The sequence below is a fragment of the Leptosomus discolor genome, chromosome 11, assembly GCF_034619465.1.
Source record: "Leptosomus discolor isolate bLepDis1 chromosome 11, bLepDis1.hap2, whole genome shotgun sequence".
In the NCBI taxonomy this organism is placed as follows: Eukaryota; Metazoa; Chordata; class Aves; order Leptosomiformes; family Leptosomidae; genus Leptosomus; species Leptosomus discolor.
Window position 1 is genome coordinate 16,393,053 of NC_141401.1, and position 11,470 is coordinate 16,404,522.

General features: G+C 44.9%; 1 protein-coding gene across 2 annotated transcripts in view; it reads left to right on the forward strand.

The window, feature by feature from the left end:
* Positions 1-11,218, forward strand: part of HCN4 (hyperpolarization activated cyclic nucleotide gated potassium channel 4) — a 103,302-nt gene extending 92,084 nt beyond the window's left edge. Inside the window, exons 8-9 of one of the 2 annotated variants that reach the window (XM_086471521.1) lie at positions 9,627-10,198; positions 10,304-11,218. In XM_086471521.1, coding sequence (XP_086327647.1) covers positions 9,627-10,198; positions 10,304-11,218 — 1,487 coding nt within the window. Of the gene's footprint in view, positions 1-9,626 lie in introns of both variants that reach the window. The other variant, XM_009946735.2, reaches the window with a different exon arrangement.
* Positions 11,219-11,470: the final 252 nt, after the last annotated feature.

The following is an 11,470-nucleotide window of genomic DNA, read 5'->3' on the forward strand; positions in this document are numbered from 1 at the left end:
TTGTAAAGCTGCTTACCGTCCATATCAAGGTCACTGGTGAGAGCTGAAAGCATACTTAAAGCCAGAGGAAGTTAATTTTTCATTTTCATCAGGAATTTTTCACCACATAGTTTGAAATGCATACATTTTGAATGCCAATTGCATCTGTTTTGATACAAGGATCCCAGTTAACCTGGGATTAAAAGGGCCTTGCATTTCCTCCAGGCATTGCAGGCATGCTGAAAAGACAAAGAAAAGCTAAGACAACACAACACCAGTCTCTAAATATAATTGTATAATACTGTTGCAGTACAGGAGTATCTGTTCAAGATATTATAGTGGTAGAAGTTTTAAAAGCTTTGTCATATAAACAAGGCACAAAAGTAGCTGTTCCCAGACTTTTTGACTGGGCACCCTATTTGTCAGCTCATGATCACGCTTCTACAATTGCAATCCTGTTGGGTTTGCAACCCGGCTTGTCTAGGTCATGACTAATACTGTGGGATCTGCTGCCTCAGAGGAAGGGCTGGCCTGGGTTAGGCTAGGTGAACTGTGAATGAGAAGATCTGGGATCTGTGCCAAGCCCTGCCACAGATTCCCTGCTTGTCCTTGTCGTGCCTTTGCTCTGTGCCTCAGTTCCTCGTCTCTTGTGCAGGGAAAATAACGCTAACAAAGGTGGAGCTCAGTCTTTGAATGCTTGTTAGCTGCCTACTCCCTTGTGGCAGGTGCCATGCAAGATCATATGAAGAAGTGAAACGGACTGAAATGTGTATAAATAAAACAATGCGTGCTCAGCATAAATTTTGCATTGTATCCACATTGTAGTCCAAATTTTTTTACTGTATGCAGGTGAGTAACCCCCAAAGAGCTGCACATGTGAGATGAGCAAGCAGATTTGGTCATAAGGCTACATATATATATATATGGTTCTTACTTGAGGCTGCTGATACAGGCACAGGTGATGTAAGGGTAAAAGTTCCAATGGCCCAGGTGTGCAGTGCTAGAGTGTGTGTGCTTTGGGAGAAAGCTTTATTTCAAAATCACGTTGAACTCTGCCCAGCTCTTGAAGGAGGTGGAATCTTATTATCCCACATACTGAGCAGGTAAGGGTATCAGTGGCCGACAGGTTCTCCTGTGTTGTGTCCTCTCTTGTCACCTGAATAACCCGCTAACGTAACTGTTTATGAGGAATCAAATTTCACATACCACTGTGTTTATTCGTCTCACCTGAAGTCCTCCCCCATCGTTTCCAACACTACAATGTGGAGATCTCAATATGATTTTTATAGTCAGCAGAGGGAAAAAGGCGTTTCTTCCCCTAAGGTGGATATCTAAAATGACTTAGGTGACTCACACCCTGGAAATGCTATCTAGCAAAGGTATGCACGGTAGGAGCTTGGACTTAAGCACGAATCGAATACTTGAGTTCTTTTTTATTTGGAAGTGAAGGCCCACACTCGGAATATTTTCTGTTTAGCCTAAGGAAAGATGTCAGCAACTCACCAGCCGTGAGTGAATGCAAATTACTTCAGCTTAATTAAGGTGAACTGGCAACCCTGTTCACCTGAATATGAAGTGCCATTTCTCATGCAACTCTAGAAGGAAAATAAAGCCTAAGACATCCCAATAGAAGGGAGAGGTGGGGGTGGTGATGAGATCTCAGGAGATCTGTCTTTGACTTTGTAAATGACCTTGGTCATACCAGTTTATCCCAACCCATGTCTGCCTTCCAGGGTGCAAGTTCTCTGGGAAGTTTGCTCCTCTAGGTAGGAGTCAATAGTACTCCAAACAGGTAGCTAGCTAGCTGGGAAACATTAAGCAGAAGTGAGAGAGTTGGGTGAGTTGTAGGAGATGCTTGTGCCCCATCTCCACGGGTCCTCCAAGTTGCCAGATTCTTTTTATATGTAGAGAGCCACATCCACGGCTCTTTGCTATCTGCATCAAAACAAAACATCTCTTCAGATAACAAGTTTACCATTCCAACACTTTTAAAAATAATTTTCAACCCCCTCTTTAATTACCTAAAGTAGGGCCTGCTTGCCAACCACACCTCTAGACTCGGGGGACTTTTCCTGCCTTGAAGGTAGTCCAGTAGCTCTCTGCAGGCAGACTACACTGCAAAGCACACAAATGACAGAAAAACAGTGCCAGAATGTCCAGAGTCTTCCAGAATCTGTCCCTGTCACAGCTGTCAGCTCCAGTAGGGCACTGAGAATTGAGTGCAGGAGCTTTGGCTCCAGACACAAGCACTTCTGCCACTTGAGGAGAAGGCAGCTCTCTGGCTTCAATCTCCAGCGATAAGTGACAGCCAGGACACCATGCTTCAGGGAGCACAGGGCATCACAGGCACTCCAGAGTTAAACAGTTCTTACACCCGTTCATGGATATTCACAAACAGTTTGCTCTAGACAGCTCTATATATTCAGGTTTTTTTCTGCAAAGCTCTGTATGATGGGCATAAATGTGAAGAGTGGGGGGAAGAGGTTAATTTATTTTAAGTTTTGTTTAACCGTCATGAGATTCATCAGATAACATTATTCACCGTGCATCATTTTACCTACAGCAGTTTGGCCCACTTAAAGGTTGTGTTTGGTCTGTTAAAAGAGATGCCACGTATTTTGGAAGATACCTATTTGGTTTATGGAAGAGGAGAAGCAATCATTGGCAGGCCTGAGCTGTACAGGCAGGGAAGACCTTCACTTAGAACGATAGGGAATTGTCCATTTTAGTTTTTTTAACTCGTTATTGTTTGTTGAGATGGTAATAAGAAAACAGATTCAGCTAACCTCCCCAGTACAATGGGCTCTATACAGATAAAATTTATTTCCCTTTCAATATAGTATTTGGCTTTCCTACAGTAAAACCCCTGTGTACGGGTGTAACTCCACATAGCCTTGCAGAGGACAGAGCAGAGGAGAAGGAGGTATTGTTGTACTTTAAATGTACTGCCGGTGTTCAAAGGATACAGCTTTAGCAACAGAGAAATGAAACTGCGGTGTCAGGTGGGTGCTGCCTCATGCGTATCATAGCATAAGAGTACACAAATGGCAACTACTGCAGAGCAGTTCATCGAGTACATCCAGTTTGTAATGTGTTTACAGACAGCCTCTCAGGAAAGTTAATCTGACTTACTTTCTAGAGCAGATCTGTAAGTGCACTGAACTCCTCTGTGGATGCTCTTAGGCTTGATCCAGCTGGCTTTGCTTTGCTTCCAAGAGCTACCTCAATTCTGGGCAGAAACGTTTACACGACAATTAGTACAGTTCAGCGTGGGTTAACTTATATTTGAGAGAAGGGCAAGCTTGAATAGGAAAAGAGCACATATACTGGGAGATAAGAATTATTTTGCAATCTCTGTTCCAGCTAATTGTCCTGTATACACGGACTCTTAAGAGAATGGCAAGAGCTGGTGCAGCGAGACCTTCCAACCAGTATAGTCCCAGTGCAGAAGATTCCCCGGGGCGCAGAAGCAGCTGTGGCAAACTGCCAGTTATTGAGTATGTCCAGGGTTTCTTTGCCTGCAGTTGCCGCTTGCTGCATTGCCCCTTGGGGACGATGGCAGCAAGCTGAATTACCACAGGAGACCAGCTCGGGGCACAAGTAACCCATAGGCAAGGGAGGGCAAAGACCACCTGCAAAGCTATGGTGTGCTGTGAGCCCTTTGCTGCAACCAGTGATCCAAGCAGGGTGTTTAGTACCCAGTTGTATGAATAATAAGAAGCAAAGACCTGAAAGAAGTAACTGTGTGGCAGAGGGCAGCCACTTTGACAGCAGGCCAGGGCATAAGCCAGCCTAATAAAGTGAGATTATTTCAAATACATGCAAATTCAGAAAGCAGTTTAGTGACCTGCATTCTTAAACTGCAGCCAGCGGGCTTAGGCAGAACTGAAAGGAGAAATGAACAGAAAGTCACAGCTAATTTCCCCTGTGTCTGTGCAGAATTTTAACAGCAGAAGGCTAATTTTGATTATTTGATAGAAGTATTGTTGTTGAGTGCTGGCTCCTTTTATGAAATCATATGAGCCATTCTCCCTGCTCTTTTGTGTGATGTCTACAGTTGAGGAAAATCTGACTTTGCAATTCTTTATTAAGGAAGTGACATCTATTTGCTTGGTTTCCATAATTTTATGTAACCCACTCCACTTCAAAGCACCAGTAGCTTTGCTACAAGCATCTTCTAGGCTCTATCTTCTTTTTTTCCCCTGTATTTAGCCTGTTGTTTCAGCGAGGAAAATAGGGAGTTATTAGAACCCAGAGCATTCCATTGATGATATTTATTTTTGTCTGATTATGGGAAAAAACCATACTGCGTTAGGAGCTGTACAGTGAGAACAGAAAAGTCACTTGTGCCATGTAGACCTTTTAGTCTTAAGTCCTTGAACTGGCTGCGCTTCTGTGGCTCCATTATAGTTGACCTGTCCCTCAGTCTTGTTCAAGGGCACATCCAGCCCGAGTGGCTGCTTGGGAGCCACCCAGTCCTCCCTGCGTCAGGTTGTCACACACCACTTGCCCTGCAGAAACCCAAGGCAGCTCCTCTCTCCTCTGTAGAAAGGTAAGGGGCCTTGGGCTACCTCAGAGCAAGCAAAGGTGGGGAGTTGGTGTATGAGGTGGTTGCAGATGGCTCCTATGCCAGTTCAGTAAATTTGTGTAGTGCTTTTGGGTTTAGGAGAAATGCTTGGGTGGATTGTTTATCTTAGTACTGTAGACTCTGCTCAGCACTTTAATTTATGTGGGATAAACAACATAGAAGGAGAAACTCTGTACATACAGCCTCCGTGCTTCCATGATTAGATTGAAGGGGAAACAGGAGTCCCTTTTCCTTTCTCCTAATGAAGCTTCTCACTGGCTTAGCAAGAACACAGGACTCTATTGCGGTTCACTGGGTGTAGCTGTGAGCTGCAGAACATCATTTCAACTAGGGTTACACAGAGCCAAACTAATCAGCCTTTCAGTCCTCTGATTGCTGTCTTTTCTGCTATCCTTTTGAGCCAGGTGCTGTCACAATAAATCCAGAGCAGGAAAAATGAATTTGAAACTGAAGCAATTTCATAAATAAGATGAGGAGGAGAAATAATCCCAGAACCACCGGCCCAAGCAAACTTGCTCCTACTGCCTTGTTCCTCTGTTGGCTTATATTTCATGCAGGACCTTAGTCAGACCTGCCAGGAAAATGTCTTTGTCCTGCCAGGACTCTGCTGTGTGTGCCTGTTCTCATCTGGTGCTGGTTGGAAGGAGGATTTTCTCCAGAAGCAACTAATAAGACTTATATTGGTGTGTGGAAACATCATGTAAATTATGCAATTAATTAGAATGATAGAACAATTGTTTTTTCAGTTTGCTAACCAATTACAGTTTTGAAAAATTCCTCTCTTCTTCCGTAACTGAAAGAACATTTTCAGTAATTTTTTAAAAATGTTCTGGAGCAGAAATTTGAGACTTGGCAAAACAGAAAAGAAAAATTTGATCTAATGAAACAGTTGATAGATTCAAGTTTGGCTCAGCAGAACAGTGAAGTGGAATGTAATTTGAAAGGAAAACTGAAATGTTCCAGTTTAAAAACTAAAAAAAAAAAGTTAATTCCAGGGGTTTTGCTGGAACTATTTTATCAATTTGACACAAATTTGAGGATCTTTGATTAAACCATTTTCCAGTAAATAGTATGCATGCTTGGAAAATGTTAGCATATTCTCTATTTAGCGCTCTGCCAAGGAAACCAGAAACCAGTTCAGCTCTTTCTGTGTTTTCAAGAGCTCTGGTTATGAAAACACCAGTCCCCTCAATTCATCCGTGCAGCTCTGATTAACATCGCTATGAGTTCTCATTTGAATCGGGGGCAGCACTGGAAATTGCAAGCTCTTCAATCACAGGCAAGCAAGTCAGAAGCCAAAGACAAGTGACGTGGAATTAAAAGAGTGAGATGAGGTGTAATGACGGAAACACGGAGCAGTTGCTAGTAGTGAGCTCTTTGGAAAGCTGCACTAGCAACATCTGCTGTTGCTCCTTCTTCTACCCCTAGCCATTCCTCCTCAGCCCGGTTTTGCTACAGTCTGTTATCAAGAAAGCAAATGTGATAAGGCGGGTTTTTTGCCTGTCTGCTTTGAACTCAGCATGCTGTCTCCCATCCACATCCTGACCTTGCAGTTGTGCAAGATAGCTGCAGATTCCCCATGCTGGGATTTGTACCTTCCACTCCTGAAAGACAATGATTACAGACCTGCAGTCTGAATCCCTCTAACTCAAGCGTGCTGGCCAGATTCTCTCTTACCTGACAATTTTATTTAGATAGGTTGTTCCTTCTCTCCGAAACTTGGAGCCGTTAGTATTTCTGTTTTGGTTTAAGCAGCTCTTAGTGATCTAATTTGTTTGTGAGCGTGTATGTGATTCTAGTAGATACCAGGTGGATGTGTGTGTGTGTGTGTGTGCGCGCGCAGTGTGACACTCTACACCATTCACTCCCTTTCGCTGTATGTTCACTGCAAAAAAGCTCTCAAGTTTAAAGGTGACATTTATGCTCCCTCTGGTGTGCCTGGCTGCATGAACGGCAGGTAGAAGCAGGGTCTGTCTGTGAGGGGATGTCAGGTGCTGTCTATTCCAGTCTGGTATGCAATGAAACAGACATTATATACATATGCTACACATGTGCTTCCAGTGCAGCCAAGCTCTCCAGCCCCTGTAATGACATTAGCAGCTCAGAACGCTGTTCGCCTTCAGGACTGTGGCCTTCCAGGGCTGGTATCTTTCTCCAGGGTGCGATAAGAAAAGCCAGTTCATATGCCTTACTGCTTTTTTTTTGGAGGGAGTGGTTAGCAGTATGTAAAACACAAAAGCATTAAGCCTCCCGTACCACTACCCACAACAGAGACGTCCCAAATGCACCAGTTGCAGATCCAGAATCAACTCTGTCAGCATTTTTTTTAGTGGTTTGGTAGTATGGCGCAGTGCAGTCTGCTGTAGGTTGCAAGCTTTACCTGCTCTGAACAATTGCACAGCACTGTTGCATAGTGCTCAGTTGCTGGAGACGCACCTCATCCTTTATGAAGAGATAAATGCTTGATTTTAAAAAGTACAGTAAAGGAAAAATCCTTAGTGTGTTTTTCCAGTGCTTAACTACAATTACAGTTAGATTGCTCCTGTTTCTTTTATGGGCTTGTCTAAAATCACAGTATCTCGTGGGTCCTTCTGGAACTGAAGGCAATGGTTCTTAGGAGCTTCCTTTGTCCATGAGATTCCCTATAAATCGGTATCAAATTGCCTCTTCTCTGAGAGAAGCTGAATACGTTGTACTTATTCATTGATGTTTTTCAAGCCTGATTCTTGTGGATATTTTCTGTACCTTTTCATGCTTTGCAGCTAGACAGTAGAACTAAAACATCATACTGTATGCCTTCCTACCATTATAAGTGGTAGTGACTAGTATCTCCCTTATGCTTTACAATTTTCTCCTTATTTCTGCAATAATTGTTTCACCTTTTTCTGGCGGTAGATTTGGAACTCAACTAGTTATAGTCAAGACTCTACTTAATTTCAGAGTTACTTTTTAGGACACCAGGATAGCAGCTACCCTCTTCAGAGTGTCATTCAAGTTCCTTACTGCCAGATGTTTGGTTTTACATTTGGCTAGAGTAAGAGGCATGTCCTTAAACTCTTACTCTTGTATCTGTTACAGATGTAAAAGATACATCATACACTAAGAAACCCAAACAACAATCTGGATGTCATCTATGCACAGAGATGTACCCACATCAGGACATAAAGATCTGAGATCTGACTGGTGTAGTTTTGAAAGGAAATTCTTCTGGAATCTCACAGGGAACGACTACCCAACATGGCAGTCCACTCTTAACCATTGCTTCTTGGAAACTATCAGCTGACAAGTTTAAACTAGAATGCTGTATGGGAAATTAAATATCATACTGTGGTCTTTGTCAGTAATATCAACAGTTGACTTATGTTGAAAGTTGTGAAATCATGGAGACAAGTTTAATGTACAAGCCCTTGTTTGCAGGAAACTTAATTGACATGAGCAGTGCTCCCAGTCTTTAATTCTTAAAGCATGACATGATTTGGGGGTTAAAATACAGAAAATACATCCAGGCCTCCATTCCATACCTGCCACTATCTCATGCCCTGTAAATCCGCAGCGATTGCCAGGATGCTGTCTGCTTGCCCTGGTCCTGTACAGGAACTAGAAGAGATCAGACAGTAACCAGCAGAAATGACATTTGAATCAGAGCAGAGGTTTGCTAATGGGTGCGGAGCCTGAGGATATATTTGGTTCAGGAGGAGCATTAATACAGCTTTTGATCTGATCCAAACCGGCTGGTGCCTCATCTAGAGGTGACCCTTTTACACTCACCCCCTGAGCTTCAGCTACAAACTGAGCTGTGTACAGACATGCAACCAGAGGGCCGGGTGTGCACATCCACACAGAGGCGTGCACACACACAGAGCTTAGTAGGCTGAACTCTTCAAACCCAAACAGCTTCAGTAAACAGTGAGAAGGAAGCCCATAGGCAGGTGCTGTCATCAATTCGAACTGGCATATGTTGTCAGGATAGAGGACCCTTGAAAAGGCAAGATCAGAGATCTAATCCACACTAATTTTGTAAGAAAATCATTAAAATCAGCATATACCAGCTCCTTATAACTCAATGCTGGCACAGTTACCGATTCACATGCTGTTATGTGAACAGAGATATGAAAGCCATTATGCAGAGAGCCTGTCCACATCAGAAATCCTCTCCTTTGAGAAGGCATTTGTGCTCTGGTGAAAGGGCATCACTGGCAGCATCTCATCCCCCTGCACTGAATGGTTCTGTCCTTCAGTCCAGGAGAGTGCATCCCTTCAGTGCCAGGTGCACTCTCAGACCAGACAAACTCATTACGCCACATTTTCCAGCCCATTGGAAAGGCAAAGCGCTGAGCTAATATTTTGCTGCAGGCTAGGAAGTCCAGATGGAACATGACGTTTGCTAGCCTGCAGTTTCCTTAAAGTTGGGGCTAGTAGGGCACGGCCAAGTAAGATGGTAGCTGCAGCATGTCTGAGGTCTCTTACTTGGACCAGCTGAGCTTTTCCAGCATGTAAAGTCCTTCTGTCTCTTACTCATAGCGAAATTTCCTTTCATCTAAAAACACATATTTGACTCCAGAGTAAACAAGTTGCATGAGACAGATGAGGAAAAGGTGTAGCTGAAGGAGAGTAGCTGAAGACTCCGGAGACTTCACTGGATGTATAGTTTTGAAGTTTTCCTTTGCAAACTCAAAAATATTGCAGCCTTTGGATTTATTCTCTTTTTTTCTAAAGGAAGTTCAGACTATGACGTGCAAAATGGGAATCTCCAGATTCATAAGCTTTGCTACCAGTCTGCCACACTTACCAACAGCAGCTTTACTGTTTAACTAAGAATATGTATCCTGTCAGGCGCGTTTTTATGGGATCTTGAAGTTTGTTGATCATACCACAAGAGTAGAAGATGTGATGTTTATCATCTTGTTGCTGGAGTACAGAGACTGTACACAGATCCCATAATGACAGTGCAGGGGAGACAGTGCCAACAATTCAAGGAAAGTCTGTCAGGAAGCTTTGAGGAAGCCTCCCATGCTTTGACATATCAGAATGACTCTTTCTCTCTTCACTTTCTCTACAGGCAAGAAAAATTCCATTCTGCTGCATAAAGTCCAGCATGACCTCAATTCGGGTGTTTTCAACTATCAAGAGAATGAGATCATCCAGCAGATTGTGCAGCATGACAGAGAGATGGCACACTGTGCTCACAATGTCCAGGCTGCCGCTGCTGCTGCCGCCGCTGCCGCATCCACACCCACCCCTGTCATCTGGACTCCACTGATCCAGGCACCCCTGCAAGCTGCAGCAGCCACCACTTCAGTCGCTATAGCTCTGACCCACCACCCACGCCTCCCGACAGCCATCTTCCGTCCTCCCGTGTCTGTCTTGGGTTCCTTGGGACAGCAGTCCAACCAGACTCCAAGACAGCTGAAAAGGCTTCAGTCTCTAATCCCGTCGACTGGCCCTTCTGCCGTTGGCTCTCCCTCCAGTACTCCATCCCAGCTGCATACACCAGGAGCAGAAACCCCTTCGTCCTCTTCCTTCCACATTCAGCAGCTCGCAGGATTCTCAGCTGCCGCTGGCTTAGGCCAGTTCCAGGTGGGATCCCCTCCAGGTGGCTCAAGCCAGCCGGGTTTGAGCAGCTCATCCTCAGTGGGACTGAACCAGTTCCAACATGCACCTTCTGGATCACCCTTAGCTACAGCTCAGGCCATGCAGCAGCCACAGCAGCAGCAGCAGCAGCAGCAGCAGCAGCAGCAGCCAGCCCTTTCCAGCAGTGGATTTGGGCACTTCCAGCAAGCCACAACTAGCTCCCCATCAACGTCACTCACCCAGCTCTCATCAAACTCACCCCCCAGTCTTCTCAACCAGTTCCAGCCCACCACAAGACCGCTGCAGGGGGGACAGTTACAGCAGCTCTCGGGCAGTGGGACTTTGGGGGGAATGAATCACTTCCAGCCCCCTCTTTCTTCCAACTCTCCATCCTCCAGCCTAAGTCAGCTGGCACAGGCCTCTGGTGGGCCGTCCTCAGGCCTGTGCCAAACACATCCAAGTGCATTAGGATCTTTAACTGGAACAGTAGCCCAGCTCCACCAAGAACGGCCACCTTTTGCCTCCATGTCTCCACTACAACAGTCTGGTGTCGCCTCTCCCTGTTATACCCCTTCTGGCCTTAGTCCTCCTAGTCAGAGCCCAGTGGCAACAAGAACTTTTCAATGTGGCCCTTCTGGGGCCTCAGGCTCTCATGGATCTCTGCTCCTGCCTCAGACCGCCAGCCCACCTCCGCAGATCCTGCAGTCCAAGAGCACACCACCTGTGCCGCCAGGACGTCTGAACCAGGACATCAAGTTGATTTCTGCTTCCCAGCCATCGTTGCCCCAAGAGCTGGCTCAGACACTGAGCCAGAGTTCTCCTCATTCCTCTAGAGAATCTGTTTCCAGCTTCTCTCCTTTTCCTGGTGGAGGGACTGGACTTCTTGGGAAGCCTTGTAGCTCAATTCCTGGGCGCGTGACTTTACCACGTCAGATGTCCTCAGGTTCTTTACCACATCCACTGGTGTTTGGGGCCAGCGCTGCAGGCGCTGCTTCTCTGACTGCTGGTGGGCGGAAAGAATCCATAGTGCTCACAGGGGATCTGGAACCTGTCAGATCCAAACTGCCCTCCAATTTGTGAGGACTCCTTCTGAGAGCTGGTTATGTCAGCCGTGCAATTCAGTTCCTGATTAGACTTTCATGAATAATTTTTTCCTTTTCTTCCCTCCCCCCCCCCCCCCCCGCTCTTTTTTTTCTCCATTTCTTTTGTTTAGGTTTAACTGTGATTAGAAACAAACAAAAAACACATGAAAAACAACAAAAAAAAGAAGATAACCAGGTATTCTTAGAGCTATAGATTTTTGGTCACTTGATTTTATAGAATATTTTAATA